This window comes from Pteropus vampyrus, unplaced genomic scaffold, assembly GCF_000151845.1.
Source record: "Pteropus vampyrus isolate Shadow unplaced genomic scaffold, Pvam_2.0 Scaffold294, whole genome shotgun sequence".
NCBI lineage: Eukaryota > Metazoa > Chordata > Mammalia > Chiroptera > Pteropodidae > Pteropus > Pteropus vampyrus.
Window position 1 is genome coordinate 2,043,084 of NW_011889075.1, and position 25,060 is coordinate 2,068,143.

The 25,060-nt window shown below is 34.0% G+C and overlaps 1 protein-coding gene and 1 pseudogene across 6 annotated transcripts in view; both read right to left on the reverse strand.

Moving 5' to 3' along the window:
• The window catches only part of CUL2 (cullin 2), a 96,560-nt gene that overhangs the window by 15,641 nt on the left and 55,859 nt on the right, over positions 1-25,060 (reverse strand). For all 6 annotated transcript variants that reach the window (XM_023521120.1, XM_023521119.1, XM_023521118.1 and 3 more), the window contains 10 exons: positions 19,853-19,949; positions 19,645-19,755; positions 16,574-16,736; positions 13,851-13,975; positions 12,193-12,300; positions 7,294-7,353; positions 6,445-6,573; positions 6,248-6,334; positions 5,593-5,745; positions 5,225-5,302 (listed from right to left, as the gene is read on the reverse strand). In XM_023521120.1, coding sequence (XP_023376888.1) covers positions 5,225-5,302; positions 5,593-5,745; positions 6,248-6,334; positions 6,445-6,573; positions 7,294-7,353; positions 12,193-12,300; positions 13,851-13,975; positions 16,574-16,736; positions 19,645-19,755; positions 19,853-19,949 — 1,111 coding nt within the window. The remainder of the gene's footprint in view (positions 1-5,224; positions 5,303-5,592; positions 5,746-6,247; positions 6,335-6,444; positions 6,574-7,293; positions 7,354-12,192; positions 12,301-13,850; positions 13,976-16,573; positions 16,737-19,644; positions 19,756-19,852; positions 19,950-25,060) is intronic.
• On the reverse strand, positions 2,940-4,124 carry LOC105303010 (annotated as a pseudogene).

The following is a 25,060-nucleotide window of genomic DNA, read 5'->3' on the forward strand; positions in this document are numbered from 1 at the left end:
TCATTAAATAATCGTTATCAAAGTTTATTAGTAAGAACTACATCTTGACTAAACTTCAGAATCTTTCACATACCATTTGAAGGCATAATTAGAACTCAAAGGGCCTTAAAAATTAACATTTTGTATTCAGAGTTGATACACTTCTAACAGAGAGCTGCACTAATATACACTACTTTATATTTCTTTAGTATTATTTAGGTTTGTGGACTAGGTAAACAAAAGAAATCTAACAATTAAAATTTACTGGTCTAATGAACAAAATAAATTACCTTTAATTAAATCTTAATTTCAATAGTTTTAAGATACATATGTGTAAAATGAAAAGTAATTTTTGATAAACAGCTATACCTAAGATTAAGATATAAAAAATATAAATGATCAACTAAGGCGAGATGAATTAATTTACATGTGAAAAATGTATACTATCAAGTACACACCAATGAATTTTCATTCCTGTGTAACTGAAAACTTGTATTTACTAGGAAAAAATATGAGGCAAACTCCCTCTACTGGTAATTAGAGAAAACCCAAATGGACAGAACAATATTATGAAAGCATAATTTTATAGTCGGAAAGAAACCCATTTCCTGTTTGTAAATGAGAAAACTGAAACTTGATGAAGGTCATGCATTAATAAATAAAAGTTATGGGATTGAAAAACCAATACTGGAAAATAATTATTTCAAGGAGAAAGAGAAGAAAACAAAGTTAGAAGAAAACTTTGTTTCTGCCAGCCCCCACTCTGCCTTAATTTCAAATGGAAGAGCAAGCTCCTATGAAGAAATGTTTTTAAGTCAAAGGTGGCTACCACAACCCTTGCCCCTAGCTTGCATCTATCCTTTCTTCAAAATTTACAATAACCTGGGTTCATACTCTACTCATCCAAATGAATGCTCTTCTTCATATGGTTTCTAAGATGGTTTGCGCTTTAATGCCTTTTCTAAGAAGACGCAAAAAGTCCTGGATAATACTCCTATTATGCCTGATAACTTGAAATCCGCCTGGCTGTTCAGAGTACTCTATTACCAATATTACTATAACCATGACTTCTACTATCAGCTACCGCTTAGTGAGTTCTTATTGTATACCAAGTTAAGTGCTTTAGTGCTGTACATGATTTCATTTCATCTTTAAATAAACTAGTTTGTATAAAGTACCATTATCAGTTAACAAAAAATTTAAAAGTTATTTGCCCAAAGTCACAGAGCATAGTAAATGGCAGAAAAGACATTCAAAACCAGGAATTATGATTCCAGAGACTACACTGTTATTTTATTTATAACCTTTACTTTGAAAGTAACAAAAATAACATATTTAAGAAATGGTTCAAATTATCATTTGTGAACATCTCTAGGAAACAGTGTAATCAAATACCATTTTCTTTTTAAACTTCTTAAATGTATGTATAACTCAATGGTTCACAATATCAAAACACTGCCAAATCAGGAACTATTAAAAAGTAATGAAGATTTCTCTAGGAAAAAAATGCTACCCAACTTCCAGCCAATCAAGAAATAAGAAGCCTTTTTTGGTGAGTTAGAGAATCAAAAAGGGTCAGTTTTAAGACAAATGAAAACACGTCCACTCAAAAATTTGTATATAAATGTTCATAGCAGCGTTAGTCATTTACTAAAAATGTGGTATATCCATACAATGGACACACTGAAACATCAGATAACAATCCCTAATGATAAAATGTAGAAATGAGGCGTCAGCTTCTCTAATCATTGCTATGAGAATGTTAATGTGCATTGTCATTACATGTTCACTTTTGATATCATCTCATTCTACTATGTAATATAACAATGTAGATCGAGTACAGCAAGTAGGTGAGCCTGCATCTCACGTAAGCACTACATGGAAATCCTGTCCTGCCTATGAGGACAGTGGCCTCCCCACTACCTCATCAGATATCCAGCTAAGCTCTTGAGGAACAGTCCTAAGAATCACAAGAGAAAAGATATGGTGGGCCTCTATAACACACGGACAAAGGGCAGACAACTACTGTTACAAGGAATTCAACTCATTATTGTTTGGAACTGTTACAGCCATGTAAGTGACAGTCCTGGTGCCTGCTAAGGTACCCCTCTAGCATCTTATTGTTACATCTGTAGGATGATTTCAAAACTGAAGGAACAGTTGAGGGGGCTAAAATGTTTTCATGCAAGTCTCCAAACCCATAAACTATGTTACTATTAATTTAAAAAATATATTATTTTTTTAAAAAAACACAACTGGGTTAGTTTTGTTAAGCTCCCAGAAGTATTTGCTGTGATGATGTTCCTCTGAAACAGGCTCATTTTCTCGGATCTGCCTATACTCTCCAAGTCATATGCATGTTCCATGCCTGAAAGTAGGAATGTTCAGAAAACACGCCACATGTGAACTCAAACATTAGTACAGGGGAAAAGTCAGTTTGGAATCACAGCTAAGTTCAAAAGTTAATTTTCTAGAAATTCGTATTATTCATTCAAAACACAAAAGAACAGAAGAAAGTTCCTGATGAGGAAGTTAAACCATGCATTTTGCTAAGTTCTCTTTCTACTCACAGAACAGGGTGAGTAGTGAGTTGGAGCAGCTTATGCCACTTTTGTGTGTCATGTGAGGTCACGGTGGGTCCCTGCTGAGCCACAAAGGGCATCTCAGTGGGGGCTTTATCTCTTAGGCTTCTTGCTTTCATCACTAAGCAGCTAAATGGTTAGCATTTTTCTGCTCTATGATGAACAAGCAGAAGAGTAAATCTAAGTGTTTGTTTTTTAACTGTAGCTGTCACAAAATTAACTTTGCTGCGGAGTTGCTTTTTGCATATGATCACTGTGTGCCCTTATTTGAGTAATACTGTAAAATGAGAGAAAAGACAGACCGAGCAACTTTGAAGAGATGAAAGGCCATTCTTTCCCTATAGATGGTACAGGACAGAGGGCAAGGACACAAAGAACAAGATTCAATTCCATTTTATAGGACAGGCGCCCCTGTCACTTTATAGCTTTTTAGTACAGTTGGGCAATATACTTGCTCCTGATGGAAAACAAAGTGCTTGCTGGCCAGGTTCATGGAGCATTTTTGCAGTGAAGCAGCAGGATTGTCCTTCATAAGCCACCACACTGGAGTCTTTACTAAACCCAGGCCTCACGGAGATTCTAAGCTTCGATTTTTCTATAAGAGCCACCACCATAAAGGACAAGTCCTCTCTCCAAGTTGCCCTGGAGGTTGGTGCTGGGAAACTGGGTGAGAGGTAAGCATTTCCCGTGACACACTGGGAACTTCCTAACTTTAGAGACTGGGTGGTCACTCCTTTTCCCGATAGAGTTCTTGCATCCAGCATACTTCTTGGCCACAAAGTTCCTGGAGCAATTCACGCAGTAATACTAGGCTTCCACAGCGGTGAAACGCTGCCCAGTCAGCATCTTAGTGCAGGTAACACACACAAAGCAGTTGGCAGGCCAGGGCTGATGATCCTGATAATGATTCCTCCAGATGGGATGGCTTTGTTGCGCTTCATGCAACACGTGGAAAATGTGGCCTCATAGCAAGTCATGCTGTAGAAGTTCTCCTCTTTAGGGAAAATGTTTCCAGTACCGATGACTTGCCTGCAATTGCTGTAGGTTAAGCAGTCTTTGTGCTAGACAGTCCCCTGTACTTCATGTTCTGATCTCCTGCCACAATCGGCTTGAAGCAGCCCTTGCACTTGACGGACTCCTCCCCTGTGGTGCATTTGTTGCACAAGAATTTGTTGTTCTTGGCCACAAAGGTCTCATTGGCCAAGGAGTGAGGGCACTTAGCACAGCAGAAGCAGGTGTCATGCCAACTGCAGTTCCTAGAGTGCTCCTCCTTGCAGTCCGCACTGATGGGCTTGCGGCATTCCACGCAGGTGCTGGCACAAAACTTGTCAAAGCACTTCAGGGGGCAGTGGTGGCCATCTTTCTCCATGTTCTCCTTCCCCTGCATGGGGTCTCTGCAGTAGTGGCAGTCAAACTTCTCAGCCATGATGTCCACCTTGTACCTGGAAGGACCTCACACTGGATGTGGAGAATGGGATGTATTTGGCAAGGGTGGATAGTTGTCAACGACTTTCAACATGTTGCCTGGGGATGGTCAGCAGCACAGCTGTCCCAGCGACGGCCGCTACCTGCACCAAAGCTGAGACACAGTGGTAGTGGTAGTGGACTCTGCATAGGGGATTTCTTTTGCAGCAATTTTGGTTAATAAAAATATTCTAAAATGAATTGTGGTGATAGCTGCACAACTCTGTGAATATGCTAAAAACCACTGAAATTGTATACTTTAAATTAGTAAATCCTAGAGTTTTATGGTTTGAATATCTGTGTCCTCCCAAATTCATATGTTGAAATCCTAATGCCTAATGTGATGGTATTAGGAGGTGGAGCCTTTGGGACATGATTTAAATCACGACGGTAGAGCCCTCGTGAATGGGATCAGTACTAATATAAAATACTCCACAGAGCTCCCTAGCCCCGCCCCTTCCTCACCATGTGATACAACAAGAAGTGTGTGACCTGAACAGGAGCCTGGTGCGTGGTACCCTGATTTCAGAATTCCAGCCTCCAGAACTGTGACAAATAAATTTCTGTTGTTTATAAGCTACCCAGTCTGTGGCATTTTGTTACAGAGGCCTGAATAGACTAAGATATATGGTATATAAATTATAGCTCAATAAAGCTGCCAAGGATCCAGTCTCTACAGTCTCTTTAAAAGCTTTTGAATAAGCATTCTAAGGTTTCTATTCAGTCACATGTTAAGGCAATTTTTATTTGAATTCTCCTATTTCAATCCATTTTCCTAGAATATTCCACAGTCCATATATATTTACCTAAATTACAGCCCAGAAGTCAAAATAACTACAAGGGTCAAATGAGGTAAAAAAAAATGACTTGAAATTGAAATAAAAAGTTAGAAAGTGATTGCTTTTACTATTAGGTTCTAAACTTTCTTCTAATATCAAAATTTTTATAACTTAAAACTGCTTAAGAGTACATAATAATTTTACTAAGAATAAGAGACACGCTTTGACAAAGAAGTGTATGACACCCTTAGTAACTATAATAATTCATATTCTTCCTCCAAGGTATATTAACTATAGTTTGTGAATGTATTTTTATAACACACAAGCTGTTAAGACTTTGGAAAAATATTTAAAGTGACATAACATGAAGACAATTATTAAAATTCCTTAGGTCTTCTAATATGTTTCCTGCAAACTCACCATCTGTACACTTTTTTCCAATTCCTGGGGAATTGCAAATGTAGATGAAGGAGCCTGAGTAAGAGGCCATGCGCCAGCCTAGAAGGAAAAAGGCAAAATAAAAAAATTAAATATATAACCATCTAACTTGAAAGTAAATATTAATAAAATGATTTAACCAACTAAAGCACCTCTTTTTTTCTTCCTCAAAATGCTGATAAAACCTATTGGCATTACTATCATGGAACATTTCTTTCCAAATCAATATAACTTAAAAAACTATAATATGTTAACTGAAAGAAATGTAAGCAAGCATCCACTTATTAAGTCTTTGTATCAGAGTACTTGAAATTATTAGTAAATGTCCACAATAAACTACATATTCATACCTGTAGAACATATATTTGAAAACTAATCCCCAAATCTATAACAGTGTCTTGATTTTTGATAAAATTGTTGAACTTATTGTTAAGGTCAGCACTGACACTCATATCTGTATACATCCGATGTAGCTTGCTGGTAAACTCATAACCACAGGCTTGCTGTAAAAAAAACAAAGTTTTAAAATACACAATTTAAAAAGGGAAATAATAAACCATACTGATTAATAAGAATGTTTTACTATTGCTAACCCTATGGTCTACTATACAGAAAAATTATCAACTATTGAATAATCAGGATAAAAATGAATCAGCTACTACTTATCAATGTGTAAGCTAAAATGATGTAAAAATAAACAAATTCAATTGCACTACAAAACTTGTACTTAAAGGAATACTTTAGGTGTATTCATTTATGAGTAATACACATCTTTTGTAAATTTAACACTTTATCTTGTGAATGATTCCATATCAATATATATATAGAGATTTGTCCTTTTAACAGTATTTGCATATCCCATCATATGAATATACATTTAACCTATTATACATTTAACCAGTCACCTATTGATGAATTGTTTTGTTATATATAATTCTGCAATAAATATCCTTCTGTGCTAGTAGAATAATTTCTAGGACATTGAAGATCAAAGGCTTATATTACCTTTAATTTATTGATCATGGCTTCTTCAGAATCCATAGACATAGATAACCCGTGAATTAAACGTTTTGCCAGCATTCTTGCGTAGAACTGTATTAAAAAAAGTATTTTTAAGATTACTTGCCTTCTGATGATTTGAAGTTCAAAAATAAATCAAAGCTGACTAAAACACAAATAAAACTTCTCTATTCAAAACTTACCTTTTGAAAAACATCCTTATCATCAATGTATTTGAAAACAGTAATGAAGCTGGTGAGTTTGTCTTCCACTTCATTCTCAGTCATCCCCTTCGCTGATTTCTTTAGTAAGTTGTCACAGTACTTAGCAAGCTCAAAGAGAAAGCGACAGTAAATCTTATAAAGGGCCCTTCTGTACATAAGCCTCAAAGGAAGCAAAATGACATCAGTACAAAATAAGATCAATGCACATGGTATCTAGCATCCTAAAGCTTATGTTTTAAAAATCATGAACATGCACTAAAGAACTTAAAATGTATGTCGTAAGGCAATTTAAAAAAAACTATGACTAAGTCAAAATCTAATCAACACTTAGTTACCAATAAAGCATTGATATAAGTAATATGTTTCAAAAAAAAACCTAGATGAGTTTTGAGCAATTCTATAACTTTTGACTTTAAACAAGTACTATTTTTACTCTTACAATAACACTGTAATTAAGTTTCCTTTAATGATTATAAAAAATTTATCATCAAATTTCCTTTAGATTTCAGATAAAATAAAATCTCTGTGAGAAGCAATGCAAATTATTTTAGAGCAGACATACTCTAAAACCCAAACTTCATAAAATGGAATATTTTCTCCTTCAGTTATTTCTTAATTAAAGGCTGTAGTATGTGGCCTACTGCATTCTACTACATTCTTTAAATGCCAATATGATGTAGATAATAATTTTATTTTTAATAATTTAATTTCATTTGTTTTTTTTTCTCAAAAATGCTACAAAAACAAATTAATTTGACATTCTCCTCGGTGTTCATTTTCTAATAGTAATATTTCATAAGATTATTTTTAAGTAATCATCAAACTTACCAATTCAGGAGCTTTGCAAACAGACTTGGGTTCTCTGTAATTTACAACTGATGTGAGGGCCTAAATTGAAAACAGGCCAGTAATTAGCCACCAATAATAAGGTAAAAGTATAGCTGGTTCAATATATGCTATAATCTGTATGTCCATAAATTATTAACCCACAAAAGAAACCACAGCATTTTGGTAAGTTTGTTAATTTTGTTTTCATATCTAACACAGGGTAAACTCTTCTAAGTGTCACCCTCACGATAATTACATATTCCATTCCTACTAAAAGCTATTGTAACTCATTAGTGATATTGAAATATAGATAAAATAAGGCTATATCCTTTTTAAAATCTTGTAACAACCATGGAAGTAAAATTCATTTAAAGTATACCAAAATTCAAGTTTGTAAAATACATTTATTTTTTTTCAAACATTATTCAACATAGACTAAGTATTATATTCAAAGAAAAAAATCAGCACTAAAGAATAGTACACAAGTTTTTTCGGAACATACTAGTTTATTAGCAATTCTCCTGATACAGCATAATTATGCAAAACTCAATTCTCATAATTCGAACATTCAATTTAACCATTCAGTTATTAATTTAAAAGTTACATTATAACTATTTTTTTATATTTAAATTAGTTACTTAAGATTACTCTTCACATCTAGATTAGAAATCTTGTAATTAGAAGCCCTAATTCTAAAACTGCCTTAAAGAATATTAAGTAGGCTTCTGATCAAGATGGCAAAATAAATAAATTTTGTGCTCTTCTCCTCCCACGATAACATAATAACAACTAAATTATAGAACAACCACCCTTGAGAATCACCTGAAGACTAGCTGAACAGAACTGCTATAACTAAGGGTATGAAGAAGAAGCCACTTTGAGACTGGTAAGAGGGGTGGAGATATGAAACGGGCTGGTCCCGCACTCATGTGGCAGTTAATTGACTTCCACTGAGGAACGAGGGGTCCCAACCCCACACTGGGCTGCTCAGACCCATACTGGGCTCCCCAGCCCAGTGCACCAGTGCCAGGAAAAGAAGTCCCCACAACATCTGGCTGTGAAAATCAGGAAAGACTCAGTTTGGGTAAGACAGAGGGCTGCTGTAGACCTCATAAAGGTCCTGAGCACAGAATCAATCACTCATAAATACTTGCCCTACGCTCAATAGAAGAGACAACCATTCAAAAACCACCAGGAGCATATGGGGAAGAACTGAATTGTCTGGCTTCAAGGAAAGGGCTGGAGGGGCAGCTCTCTTCTGGACTAAAAAGCTGGCAGGCAACACTGTTTCTTTGTTGAGCCCTCCCCACACACAGCCTACAGGAATAGGAAGATGCCAACTGTGTCTTCATCAACTGAATTTCCATCAAACTGACTAACACCATTCTCACTCCAGTCTAGTGATTCTCTGAGACCTTGTCCTACGAAATTCATGCATCCAGCCCAAACCTCTTTCAGAGACTAATGCATATATGCCACTGGTGTGGGCCCATGCCACAGATTTTCCTAAAATCTCTCAAACGTCCACAAGCTGCAAACAAGCAGCAGCTGGCCTTGGCACACCTTCTATCACTTGCGAAGCAGCCTCAAGTCTAGCACTAGTAGTAGCCAGCCTAGGTTCACAGCATAACCATCCTAGGCACCTCTAAGCCCAGCAAAGGCAGATACCAACCACAGATCACTTTGTAGCTCCTAGGAGGTAGCCCCAGGCTGGGCACAGGCAGTATCTGACCTTGGCCTGCACTGGAACCCCTCCCAAGAGGCTTCAGAACCAGTATACCTGGTGGCCGGCTTCAAACAAAACCAGAGTACCACCCAATTAGCGCCACAAACAACACACCCAAAGGCTCAGCAAGTACCAGAGACCTAGTAAAGCGAATTCCACTCCATGGGGTCAACCTCCACACAACAGTTTGTCTGCTGTAGTCAGGGCCAGTCCTCACAGCCAGTCAGCCTGAGGGTCAATTCTACCCACTGATGTGCCTGCCAAAAGGAATCAAGACTCGACTACAACAGGAAAGCACACACAATCCACACAAGGGACACTTTGGAGCATTTGGCTCAGATTAACAGGGAGACTGAGCCACTGGGCCCCACAGGACACATGCTACATAAGGCCACGCGGCCAGGACTGGGAGACATAGCATATCTACCTAATACATAGAAACAAACTCAAAGAGGCAGCCAAATGAAACAAAGAAATATCCCAAATGAAAGAACGGGAAAAACTCCAGGAAAGGAACTAAACAAAATGGAGACAAGCAACGTACCAGATGCAGAGCTCAAAACACTAGTTATAAAGATACTCAATGAATTCAGGAGAAGAATAGATGATCTTAGTGAGAACTTCAACAAAGAGATAGAAAACATAAAAAAGAATCAGTCAGATATGAAGAATACAATAACTGAAATAAAGAATACATTAGAGGGAATTAACAGCAGATTAGGTTAATTAGTGATTTGGAAGATAAGGTAGCAGAAAACAGCAAGATCAAAACAGCAAAAAAAAAAAAAATAAGGACAGTTTAAGGGGCATCTGGGACAATATCAACCATATCAACATTTGCATCATAGGGGTAACAGAAGGAGAAGAGAGAGAGCAAGGGACTGAAAATTTATTTGAAAAAATAATGACCGAAAACTTCCCTAACCTGGCAGAGGAAATGGACATACAAGTCCAGGAAGTGCAGAGAGTCCCAAATAAGATTATTCCAAAGAGGCCCACACCAAGACACATCATAATTAAAATGTCAAAGGTTAAATACAAAGAGAGACTCTTAAAGGCAGCAAGAGAAAGGCAGTTAGTTACCTACGAGGAGCTCCCATGAGACTGTCAGCTGATTCCTCAACAGAAACTTTGCTGGCTACAAGGGATTGGCACAAAATATTCAAAAAATGATTAAAAGCAAGGACCCACAACCATGATAACTCTACCCAGCAAGACTATCATTTAGAATCGAAGGAGAAAACAAAGAGCTTCTCCAACAAGAAAAAGCCGAAGAAGTTCATCACCAGCAAAATAGTATTCCAAGAAATGTTAAAGGGACTTCTTTAAGAAGAAGAAAAATAAATTGAGATATGAGTAAGAAAATATCACAAAGAAAAAAGTTCTTATTGACAAAGGCAAACACATAATAAAAACAGTGGACCAACCAACACTAGTACAAAGGTTAAAAGGCAAGAGCAGGAAGATCATGAATAATTACAAGAGTAAATTAAGGGATACACACAAATATACACATAAAAGAAGTAAAAAATAATGACAAAAACAAATGTAGGAGGGTGAGTAAAAATGATAGTGATTTTAGAATGTGTTCGAACTTAAGGGACCATCAATTTAAAATCGACTGCTGTAAACACAGCTTAGTATATATGAAGTACATTGTAACCACAAACCAAAAATCTATGAGATATACAAGAAATAAAGGAATCCAAACACAACACCATAGAAAGTCATCAACATACAAGAGAGCAAGAGAATAAGAAAGGAACAGAGAATTACAAAAACAATCATAAAATGATTAATAAAATGGCAATAACTATATACCTATCAATAATTACTTTAAATATGAACAAATTAAATGCTCCAGTCAAAAGTCAAATGTATAAAGAAGTGGTACATATATATAATGGAATATTACTCAGCCATAAAAAAGAATGAAATCTTACAATTTCCACCGTGGAAGGACCTAGAGGGTATTATGCTAAGTAAAATAAGACAGAGAAAGCCAAATTCCATATGATTTCACTTACATGTGGAATTTAAAGAACAAAATAAACAAATAAACAAAAGAAAAACAGGCTCATAGATACAGAGAACAAAGTGATGGTTCCCAGATGGGAGGGGAGTTGGTGAAAAAGGTGAGGGGATTAAGAAATATAAATTGGTAGTTACAAAACAGTCAAGGGATGGAAAGCACAGTACAGGGAATATAGTCAATAATATTATAATAACTATGTATAGTGTCAGGTGGGTGCAAGACTTATCAGGGGATCACTTCTTAAGTTATATAGATGTCTAACCACTATGCTGTATATCTAAAACTAATATAATATTGAATGTCAACTATAATTGAAAAATTTCTTTAAAATTAAGAAAAGAATAATAGTATGTAAATAAAGAGAATTACAGTTGACCTTTGAACAACACAGGTTTAAACTACATGGGTCCACTTTTACCCAATTTTTTGTCAATAAATGTTGTAAATGTATTTTCTCTTCCCTATGATATTCTTAATAACATTTCCTTTTCTCTAGCTTATGATTGTAAGAATACCATATATAACACATATAACATACAAAATATGAGTTAGTCGACTACATTATCAGTAAGGCTTCTGGTAATATCAATAGGCTATCAGCAGTGAAGTTCTGGGGAGGGGGGTAAAAAGTTACAGCAAATTTTCGACTGCACTGTGAGGAGTACTGGTGCCTCAAACCCCTGCGTTGTTCAAGGGTTAACTGTATATATACAGACATTCCCCAACTTAAGATGGTCGACTTATGATTTTTATGATTACGGTGGTATTAAAGCAATAAGCACTCAGTAGAAGCTGTCCTTAAAATTTTGAACTGTGATCATTTCCAGGGCTAGTGATATGAGGTATAATACTCTCTTGTGATGCTGGGCAGCAGCAGTGAGCCACAGTCAGCCATGCAATCATAAGGGTAAACAACTGATACTCTGCACTGTATTCATTGTGTTAGATGAGTCTGCTCAAATATATGCTAATGTAAGTGTCCTGAACACATTTAAGGTAGGCTAGGCTAAGCTTTTATGTTCAGTAGGTTAGGTGTACAAATGCATTTTCAACTTATGATTTATCAGGATAAAACCTCATTGTAGGTCAAGAAGCATCTGTAGAAATAGACATTATATATATAAATTTAAAAAGTTACCTTATCTAATGCACTCATAAAGTGCTGATCACCATTCAAAACAGTGTTGATAAGTTGAACAAATTTACCATGTACTTCCAAAACTGACTCCACAAATAGTGTTGGCATCTAGAAATATAAAATACAAAGTACAAAAACACATTTTAAGAAGTTCAAAGATATAATGAGGCTTATTAAAGAGTTATTTAATTAAGAATAAAATTTCCCCCAAGCCAATTAATGTTATACATGCATGCATACCCTCAAAAATGTTTTTAGCTAAAATAGTCTTAAAAATCTCAAATTTTGAGGTTGAAATTAGCTGTCACTGAACATCATAAATGCAGGACTATAGTTTCTCTGCCAGAAGAATCCATTAAAAACACATTTCTCTCTGGTGATGGAATACCATATCTTAAGGGTAAAAAGATACAATCTCTGAATCACTAGGCCTATCACGTTCATAGAGGATTATATAAACAAAAATTGCCTTCAAAGCCACTGAAGGCTCAGAGAGAGAGCAGAGTTCAAAAGCCAGTATCTGAGAAAACTGAGACCCTGGAGCTGGGCAATTCCCCACATCTCAGAGAGAAGAAATACTAGTGCAAAAGTGATTTTTACTTTTAAGGGCATTAAATATAAAGTTAGTACCTAAGACTTAACTAAGTGAGCTAAAATTATTTGAGTTTACTACAAATGCATTCTCTTGTATTTCTATTGCCCACTCCTTGACACTAAACTCTATGCTCCTACGCCCAATGTCTTTTAACACCCTGAATATGTAAAAACTAATAAAATAAACCTAATAAATAACACAAACTAATAAACCTGAACAATATAAACTAACAGTTGTACAAAAATAGAAATTTTGTGTATCACTATGGCAAGACATAAAATCTAATGATTATTTGCCAAAGTCAAGTAAATCTACAATTAAGGTGATGAGCATCTAATAAATGCCCCTGAACAATGATGTCTATACATAAATTACTGCAGTATAGATGATAAACAAATAGTTCTACCCAAAAAAAGAAGAAACATGTCATGTCATGTCTATTCTATTTATCAACTATCACTAGTAAAAACAAGGAAGGCCATCAAATAAGATTTGATAAGAACACAATTTGATAGGAAAGATGCCTTGTTGTAAATAGTCATTTGATTAGCAGGGAACTCTTTTAAGAAAGATGGATATTAGGGACATGAGGGTCACTAATATTTATGAGTACTTTGCAGGAGCAATCATATATTTTGGGAAGTTTATTTTAATCTAAATGTGCCCCTGGGCTACCAAATTCAGAGCATATGTAAAGACAGCTAATTGTGAGTTGTCTGTATTACCGTTGATTAATTCCATTACCACTACAACTATTAACGCCAGCTACACAGAAGCATATTTAGCAACAGCAAACATATTTTTTAAGAGGCTCATTAATAATTGTTAAATGAACACATCAGTGTTTAACTAAGAAGCAGCCTATTTCATTCAATAATTTTCTAATAATTTGATAATTCCAAAATGTGTCCAACAAACTCTAGGTTTAAAATATTTTAATAAAGATGTTTTATTTATTGGCATAGTAGAACTTTTCTTTCAAGGTTTATAACAGTAAATAAAAAAAAAAAACACATGATAATCTGATTAAGAAAAATATTTTCCAGTTCTTTACATAACTCACATTTTCCTGAGTAAGATTACTGGTTGCTCTAAGGCCCTCATCATGGATATGATTTTGCAGCTCCTGAATCATATGAGGTAAACCAGTGGACACAGCACGGAGTAAGACATACATATTTGCCATGTCTGAAGGGAAAAAAAATTTGATTATTAAATTACCAAAGAGTTCGACAATCTTTTTAATATATTAGGTAATGTATGGTTCAAAATGCAGAATTACAAAAGAGTATGCAGAGATAGTCCCTCACATCTGCCTCCCAACCACCCAGTTCTCCTCCCCACGGGAAAGAGATACTGTGGTTGTTTAATATCTTTTCGAAGTTGTTTCATGCACATTCAAGCAAATACACATATTCTTCCCTCTGTCCCTTTTTATAAAAATAGTGTAATGTATTTTATGTATCATTTGCAACTGCAGAACACAACATTTTAACTTAGAGATCTTTTTATATCAGTATATAGAGTGTTTCCTAATATTTTACAATTGCAAAGCACTCTGTTATACGGCTACATTACAATTACTTAACTGATGGAAATTTGGTTGTTTCCAGTCTCTTGATATTATGATGTTACAATTACTAATTCTGTATATGGACAAGAATATCTATAGTATAAATCCCTAGAAGTGGGATTACTGTATCAAAGCTTAATTTTCTAGAAGGATCCTTCTAAACAAATCTCTCAAGAGCAGGGAGCTCCAATGCCAACAGTATGTTATCAAATGTGTTGATCTCTGCCACTGAGGTGAAAAATGAGGTCTCAGTGTAGCGGTTTATAAACTTTTTATTGAAGTATAACATACATAAAAAAAGTGTATAAACCAAAACTGTATATTTCAATGAACTATCACAAGTGAACACACACACATCCCCATGTAATCACCGCCCAGGGTAAGAAACAAACATTACCTACACCTAGAAGTCCCCTTCACACCTCTTCCCAATCACTACTCCTCTTGCTCTTCTGCAAAGGTAATCACTGTCATAAGTACTACACCACAGATTAGTTTTGCCTATGTTGAACTATTGAAAAAATGGAATCATACAATTCTTTCATGTTTAGTTTCTTTTGTTCAACATGTTTATAAGGTTTACATATGTATGTTGTTATATGTAGATGTAATTTGTTCATTTTCACTCTTCTGTAATAGTCTATTGTATGAAATACTATACTTTATCCATTCTACTGTTATGGGACATTTGAGTTGTTTCCAGTTTGGGGCTATTACAAATAATGCTGCCATGAACATTCTTGTACATGTCTTTTTGTACATATATGCATGCACGTTGGCTGGGGATTATATATCTGGAAGAGAGGAATGGCTAGATCATAAGATATGCATATATTTAGAGTTTGCAGTTAATGTCAGCTTTTCAAAGTGGTTGCATCAAGTTATATTCTCAGCTCAGTGTATAACAAGTTCCCACTACTCTACGCGCTTCCCAACACTGATTACTTTCAGTCTTTCAAATTTTACATCAAAATGTAAGTGCTGATATCATAGTGTGGTTTTAATTTGCCTTTCCTTATTTGAATAAGATTGAGTGCCTTTCTACATGCTTATTGGCCATTTGGATATCCTCTACTCTCTGTGCCTATTCAAACGACTTGATCATTTTATGTTCTGAGCATAAAACTTTTTCAGTCTTTGCAAATATATTAATACCCTATGACTATCTTTTGATGCTCCAAAGTTCTTAATTTTAATGCAGTCCACTTGATCAATCTTTGTGTTGTCTTATTTAAAATACCTTTCCCTACCTCAAGATCATGAAGTTATTCTCCTATATTATCTTCTAAAAGTGTTATTGCTTTACATTTAGATTAAAAGACTGATTTTGTATATGGTATCTGGAATAGAGATCAAATTTCACCTTTTTCCCAAAAGAGTATCCAGTGAACTCAGCACTATGTGTTGAAAAGCTTATCTTCCACCAACTGCTCTGCAGTGCCCCCTTGGTCTTAAATCAAGTTATCTATATATACGTGGGTTATTTCTAGGCTATTTTACTCCAATGGTCTATTTGTTTACCCTTGCACGAATGCCTCATTGTCTTCATTATTGTGGTTTTTGATGTTGTGCTATCTTGCAAAGTTTTCCCATCATGGTCTTAACACTGTCTTGACTACTTTTAGTCTAAGAGTGTAACTTTTAGAATTAAAAAAAAAACTTTGGTTTTGAGTAGATCACCCTGGATCTATAAATCAATGTTGCTTTCAACAATGTTTAGTTTTTTATATAGATCTGGCACATATCTTGTTAGGATTATTCCCTGCTATTTGAAAATTCTTAATGCTATTTTCATATTCTAAAAAAAAATCCATTTTTTCACTGCTTATTGCTAGCATCTCATTGTATTTTTATTTTGTATTTCATCTATTTTGAGACTGAGCATCTCCATATATTAAAATCCATTTATATTTCCTTTCCATATTTTGCCTTTTTTCTATTATTTATTAGAACTCTTTACGTATTAAGGAAATTAGCCCTTGTGATACATAAAACTGTACGAACACATTTTCCCAGCTTTTCTTCTGACTTTAGAATACACTTTGAAAATATACTTTTCCAAAATAATCTTTCAAAATATGTTATTAATAATCTATAAAAAGGCATATTGACTATTTTAGAGACTATTACTAAAATATACTTGAAATCTAAGGTAACTTGAAGACCATGTAAAAAGTGGGTTTATAACTTAATTCACGTTTCATATCACTTACCATTTTTTTTCTCTTGTCGAATGATATTATGACATTCTGCATGTAAGAACTGTAAGTGGTCTGCTACCATTCGTTGCTGACACTCATGAATCACTTTAGTATATGAACTTGGATGCAAGTATTTTCGACATCGAATTTCTTCATCTTTTAATCTACCTAGAACCTTTAGAAATATATTCTTACAGTCATAAACTACTATGAGAAAAAAACTAATATCAGTAGTAACTTAGGTAGCTTAATTTTAATGGCTCAATTAAACATGGCCATACAACAAATAAAGATTACATAACCAATTTAAACCCACATCCATAAACCATTTCAAATTTTATTTATGCTACCAGCTATCACCTACATTTCTTCACAGTCTTATGAACAAGAACTAAAATTATGGGATCTGCATTTTGTCTTCATTTACTGACCCTGATCATCCTATTATACAGAGAACCTAATAAGCAACAGGAAGAGAGGGTAAAGATTATTTAAAACCAAAACAGGTGGTCACTTATGAATATTTAACTATTAATCTAAAAAGTAATTTACATTAACTGGATCAAGTAGATTATTTTCCGTTCGTTCCTCTTCTTATAAAATGTAAATGTAAACGGTACGTACATGAGAGTTAACTATTACAGTAAAGATTTCACTGAAATTTTTAAAAGTCAAAATATATATAGTTATAGTTAAATATGTCAATCAAGACCTTTATTAAAGCTTATCCTACTTAAAAAGCACTGAGCTACAAACAATACACTGGTTAACATAAACAAGAACTAACAAAGATAACAGCTAAAGAATTTGGCTAATCTCTACCTCAAAATAAAACTATATCTGAAAATCATGCTAGCATAGCACATACACATACAAATGTTTAGGTTTTTAAAATATTCTATAACGTGAAGCTAATTAAGTTTCTGAACTTAACTGTTCCCAGGGAACTATGTGCATTTAAGCCTTTGGGAAGTACTGCTGAGTTTGTCTGGGCATAAGAAGGTGATGTTAGGAGGGAAGATGGTGTTGAGGGGGAAAATAAGACATCATTCCTGGATACCTCTCAGATATTTTTTGATGAAAATGAGGCTCAAGACTGAGGAGAGACACATAGTTCTATCTTTCCCACTGTGCTACCCTGTGGAGCCAGGAGTTCAGGGCAAATTCATAGAAACCTAAGATGGGCAAGAAGGGGTCTAGATTAAAAGGTGTTTGTCACATGTTTTTTTAAATTAAAATTATTGGGTGACATTAGTTAATAAAATCAAATAGGTTTCAAATGTACAATTCAATAACATATCATATGTATATTGCATATACCACATATTTTATCAACTAAGAAAGTCATTTGGTCAACAAATATTTTTTTTAAAAGTTCTTGAAAGGATATGACTATTAGTCATTTATAGCATACTATAAGTGACTTTAATCTATTTACGAATAAACTAAATGCAATGAGAATTAGAGTGTGGGCCTGAGGAAGGTGAAGGAGAATAAGAAAAATAAAAACATAAAACAATTATAACTGGGTGTGGGGTGAGGCTGGGGGCTGGGGTAGTTATCAACAAGGTTGTAGTGTCTCAATGCAGGGCTCTACATAGTTATAAAACCACTGGGGAAAAGGCCAAAATTAGAGGAAAGACATAGAAAGGGAAGTAGGAAGGCTACAAAAATTAGTCTGTTAACTAAATAAACTACTCTTATAAATGCTATTTTCCAAACACAATTTCTAATAGCCCTCCTTTTAACAGTTTAAAATGTAATTTACATATCATATGATTCACAAATTTAAAGTGTGCAATTCAATGTTTTGGTATATTACATTATTAGTGTTTTTAAAACAGTGACAAAAAATATATATCAAATTTGCCATTTTAACCATTTTAAATGTATAATTAATTGGCACTAATTATATTCACAATGTACAACTATTTCCAAAACTTTTTCATCACACCAAACAAAAAGTCTGTAACTATAAGCAGTAACTCCACATTCTCCCCTCCCTATAACTTCTAATTTACCTTTTTTGTCTCTATGAATTTGCTTAGTCTACATATTTTATATAAGTGGAACCATACAATTCTTTTATGGCCTCTTTTTGAGAGCCAGTTATAATGAGAAGTGTTATATATCACTGATCAATTCAGGATTGGATCGAGACCTTTAACGAGTCTCAGATGCAAGGACTGGAAGCTAAGAACCACTGACTTAATATAATGTGTACTTAATAGATGGAGAAAAATGTCCTAGATGACTTACTCAATTGTCCAGGGCTAATTAGTGACAGTGGCAGGAAGAGATTTAAAACAGCTCAGACTTCTGGGTCCAGGCTTTATGGACTATACAACAGTATATCAGTAAGTAGTGATATTGCTTGACCTATTTTCTATGGAGGCAGACTATTGCTATTCAATTTATATTTTATCTTTCTTGGCTAAACAAAATGTTTGAAATCCAATACTGCAGATTATGACACCTCATTAAAATTTCTAATATATCTTGTATGATGACTGAATTTATGACTATTCTTTTACTGAAAAAATATATATGGAATTTTAAATATGGTAGTCAATATGTGTTGGTTTAATGATTAGTTATAATTTCTTGTGGAGAAGTTAAATTTTTTCTTAGCCTTCCAAAAACTTAAGAGACAAAGGAGTGACCTATCCAAGTATCTACTTATATTTTTCCTTATTTTTTCTCCCATTTTAAAGAAAGATAAAAACCCAAATATCTAGCTTCTATATTTATCCTGTACTCTAAACATATCCACTAAACATAAAATAGTTTATCATTTTGCCAAGAATGTGAATATATATTCGTTTTAAAGACAAGCAAATCAAGCAATCAGGATTTATCAAAAAACATCAACCATGATGAAAACTGGAATAGCACTTTTTCTCATGAAAAATGCTACAGCAAGGATGATGATTTATCAATAGATGATATATATTAACTATTACTCAGAGTACGATCAAACAAACTTTTTCCACCCAAAAAAAATACTTTAACTAAGAAAACTAATGTTAAACAAAACCATGAATATACAATAGATAATGTACTTAACATGTTTTCTTTCTTACCTTTTCCATATACTGTGAGCAGTTTGATTCTTGTAATAAATTTGAAGCTTCTTGTTTGTAATACTCTCCTGTTTCAGTCAGAAAGGGAGACTCAAAGATTTCCTGATAAAACTAAATAAATCAATTAAAATCATATTGAAAAAATTAAAACAAGTAATTTAAGAAATTAAATATATGATTATTCAAGTTTTTAAAGGAGGCTTTTTACCTTTAAGGGGAATTTTTTCTTATACTGTTCAACATGAACAAAGGAGTTAATAACCCCGTGGATTACTTTCTGGTTTGGGTCTTCTCCACCACGATCACTAAAACAAGGTATAACACAAAATGTTCTTGAGAACACAAATTATCTATGAAAATATATCAAAGTATGCCAAAATATGACTGCTTATTCTATTGTTCTAATCAAGTTATAAAGCATTTTAAAGGTCCATGCATGCATGATGCTTAAAATAATTTTTTCATATCACAGCTGAATTAATATTTGATATTTAATATACACATCAGATGTCATTTCAGTAAATAAAAGTAAAGCCTTGATTGAAAAATCAAACATATCCTATTGATACTAAGATGATACTTTTAGAGTACATATGAGCCCACCAGTTCAAGACTTTAATACTGATGGTTAAGAATATTTTAATTTCACTTGCCACAAACTCTATTATTAGAGGATTCGGTCTGAGAATTCAGTCTCTGAACCATTATAAGCATGCCTATAGTAGTAATTTGACAGTATGCATTCCTCAGAGGTAATAGTCTATATAACATATCAGTCACCAAAATAACTAATAGCTATGTTTTCTCTGTAAGAGAGCTACTAGAGCTGCTGAGTTCCTTTCCATTCAAGCACAAAGGTATTTCTCTATTTAGAAATTCGGTGAGATATGTTTCAGTATTTCTATATTCCTTTATAGTTGCAAAGGTATCTAAAATCATCTCATTATTCGTGTGACATTTGATAAGTTCCTACTTAGTCAAGGCATTACTGTAACACAAGTCTTAATCATGATTTTTAAAATGTTGGTGAATAACAGCCTTTCTAATTATAGAAATAGAAAAATGAAATAGAAATTTATTACAAAGCCACAGTAAAACAGTCTGGCCCTAAGCTGGGAGTTTCTGACTCCAGCACTAATGATCAATTCAAACCATTATATAGTCAGAGGTTTACCTTTCTACTGGCAATCTTCCAGCTCACTTTAAAATTTTTTTTTTAATTAATAATTATTTTACAAAGAGAACAACAGAAAATATATTACCATCATTCCCTAGTAAAAACTTTTTGTTCTTTATAGTAGGATATAAAGACTTTCTAACATTTAAGAAAAATATCGAGGCAATTACCTTTATAAATTAGTGTCCCTCCCTGCCTCTGCATCTCTCTAATCCTCTTTCATTCTTCCTTTAATTATCTGGATAGTCTGGGAAAAGGTTTTTTGTACATGAATTAATATGGCTACAGTAATTCTGTGAGTCATAGATCTTAGATACAAAGCCTATGTTTTGATATTATTAATAAGAACAATGAGTTCATATAAGGTCACATAACGAGCTCATTTCCTCTGTTCACCTTCTTTAGTTGCCTCTTAACCCCAAATTAAATCTGGTGAAATAATGATCTAAACTATCTTATCTATTTGAAACAGAACACTTTTTTTTTCTTTTTAACTTCGCAGAGAACCAAATGAAAATCAGCTAAGAATTAGAAAAATCTAAATATTTGGAAAATCAGGTTACCTAAAATTCTTTTCATGACCAAATCCTATTGTCCCTGTTCAGCACCGGGAAAATTTCCACTCCTGCTATTCTCAGCATGCTTGACATTTGATTCTGATCCCAAAAGGCCCAGATAAGCTGGATTCAGGTAAGGTACTGCCTAGAAAAAACATTGATATTCCTAGTGCTTAATAACTAAGTTGTCCTCCCTACAAGAACAATATCTAAACTCAGAAATTCTTAGGCATAATTATTCAGTCTTATAGATCACCATACATTTTTACAACTGCATAAAAAGTACTATATACAATCATTATAAATATACTGCATTTCTATTAGGCTAACAGATAATGAAAATAAACTGTGAAATGATGCTAAGTTAGCAACATACAAAAGCACTGACTAAACTGCTCATCTGAATACACTGCTCTCATCTAAGAACAGTGGTCCTAAGAGATGAGCCTTAAAAAAAGAATACAAGAAATTTTTAGAAATATGACATTATTTGATATTAACAGGACTGTGTGGAAAATGCCCATAACAACCAGAACGAAATTCCCAAGAGAATAAAACAACTCATTTGGGGTAATGGGGACTAACAGGAAAGTTCAGGCCTTAAGACCAGGATTTTGGAGTCAGACTACCTGGGTCTGAATCCTGGCTGCATTAACATATCGCTTTGGGTGGATGCTTAACTTCTTATCACAAAAAGAGTTCTTGTTCTGTAAAGTGGGCATAATAAAAGTCCCTACCTCACAAAGATGTAGTAAAGATTAAGTACAATTCAAGAAAGCACATAGCACATAGTACCTAGTACATGAGTAAATAATCAATAAACATTAGCTAATACTTTACCACCAATAGGAGCAAAATGGAAGCATTTGCATTCTATTAGAGAAGAAAATAAAGCTAAGAGACCAAAAAAGTACTGATTGTGATTTTTAAAACAAGGCTTTAAAGCCAACTAACTGAGCATTTAACTCAAGACAGGTTTGTGAGTGTCATTAAAACTTACACTACAATTCTCAAAGGTCCTGATTCTGATATATGACAATGGGTAAATTGATCTCTAAGCGAAAACTTCATTTACCCCTATATTTAAAATGAGAATAGAGTTCCAGCAAACTAAATGCAGCCTCCTGCTTCCATATACACCTGAGAAATGACGGGACGAATGCTTTTTAATACTCCATTGTTGGCAGTAGCCCTTGGACTTGTAGAAAGTGAAAAAAGATGCAAAGAAGATGTTATAGTATAGACCAATAAAACTACTAACCAAAACAAACAGAGAAAAAATTGCTACCAGGACAGGGTGGGAAAACAGGCAAGAAGTGGCATACAGCAAAAGCTGGACACAACACAAAGGTGGACAAAACCAGCTAGGTCATCAAGAGAACAAAGCAGCCTCTGGAGCAAGGCAACAAGAACAGCTCTGTGTGAGTCCCGCTGGAACAGTAAATGTGGTACCCGCGAAAAGGTGAGGAAGGACAACCTCTACCCAGATGACTGCTGCAACACTTACCTGAGAGCACTATCTGGGCTCCCTGACTGCCATCTCAGAAAGGCACTAGGAAATCTAGAAAATGTTTTACCCATAGATTGGCAAGATTTGATAATACCAAGCACTGGCGAGTGGAAGAGAAACAGGTCTTCTCAAACTCTGCTTGTGGAAGGACAGGTACTTCAGAAGGCAAACTAGCAAAATTCTGAATGCACATACTCTATGACTCCAAACAAACGGCAGCAATAGAAGCAAGAGTTGTATTAGTAGAAAAACTAGAAACAACCTAATATACAACACTAGGAGAAGCATTTAGTAAAATGAGGTAGAACCATACCAAATAGTATATAAGTTTAAAAAGAATGAGGTACACCTCTATGTATTAACATAGAAAAATTACCAAGATATATAATTGAATAAAAAAACCCATTAATAAGTTTAAACATCATTTATGATTTTTAAGTTAGAAAAAATATCATATTAAAAAAACCAATATTCTGTATTATATTTATTTCTGTATGTAGACATAAAAATTCGTAAGTAAAAGTCTGGAAAGACAGTTAATCAAATGATAACAGGGATTACCTCTGTGGAGAAGAAGACCGAGGTAAGGATCTTGAAAATTTTTCAAGAATGTATTTATGTATCATTTGTATATTTAAGTTTTTCATTGAGTAGCTGATTATCAGGTCCCAGGAAGAAAATGTACAAGATAAGTTTGGAACTTCCTGACACTAGATAGCAAGAAAGCTATCAAGGGTGACTAGGGTCATCTCGAAAAGGCTCTGGCACCAACTAAGCAAAAAAAGGCAATTTAAATTTTAATAAAGAAAATAAATAGAAATAAAGCAAACACATAAAAGTTCATCATGATATACTGAAAAGAAAGCTAATTGGTCATACTCAGAGGATGATGACAAACCAACACATCATCCTGACAAGTGGATAAAGAAAAAGAAAGAAACAAGCAGTTATTTTGCCTTTTCTATGAACCTTATCATTGGGTAACCAAATAATGGATAAGGGTAAGCATGTTTTCCTAAAATTATTCCAGGTAAAAAATGAAAATAAAATGACAGAATTAAAGTGACACAGTTTTACAAACCTCAATAAACAAAAAGATATCAGTATTTAGCATTAGTGGCAGCTTACATCAAAAAGAGTAAAAAAAAAACCCAGACATTATGAAAGAACAAAACATCTATACCTTTGCCAGAAGGAATCAACCAGAGTCTGAATAAGCCCTTAGAACTGTCAATTTGCAACAAAATACAGAAGACAACAGAATCTACTTAAATATGTGTCTCATGCATACAATCAGTAAAATCCAGATGATGGGAAAGTCTAAAGATCAAATGGCCAAGATTCATCAACAAATAAATGACAAAGGAAAAAAAAAAATGAAAGGGAAACCTGCTGAATAAAAGATTTAAAAGACATATAAAATATTTTTAGAATGGACAAGACTAAACTATAGAGTCTAGGAATGCACATGGGGGTGATAAAACCATACAGAAACAGAAAAAAGGGATTACCCTAAAAGTCAGGACAGCAGTAACTTTTTGGAGAAAGAGAAAGTATGAGACACACATAAAGGGTTTCAGGAGTGGCTGGCATAGTTCTACTTCTTGCCTTGCGCATTAGTAACAAGAGTATTCACCTAACAATAACTCATTTAGCTGTACAATTGTGTTGTATGGTTTTCTGTATCTATATTTCATTTTATACTAAAAAAGTTAAATCAATCACACACACACACACACACACACACACACACACACACACACACACACACACACTCTCAAATTCCAAAAAGTCCAAAAGAAGACTGGTATAACAATATTAATATGCAACAGAATAAGGAAAAAGAGTACAAGACAAATAAAGTTACCACATAACAATAAAAATAATTAACCATGAAGATAATAATAACTTAATATTTATTCAACTAACAACAGGGGCTCAAATGTATAAAACAAAAACTAACAATTCCAAGAAAGAAAATCAATAAATCTAAAAGTAATCTAAGAAATTTCAAAACACATTTCTCAGAAACTGAGAGATAAAAAAGAATAAAGACTACTAAACTAGATTTTACTTTTATCCAAGATTATATTTTTCCCCAATGAAATCTCTAATGCCTTAACAATAAAGAAATAGAATAACAAACACACAGACATGTCAGAGAAAACACAA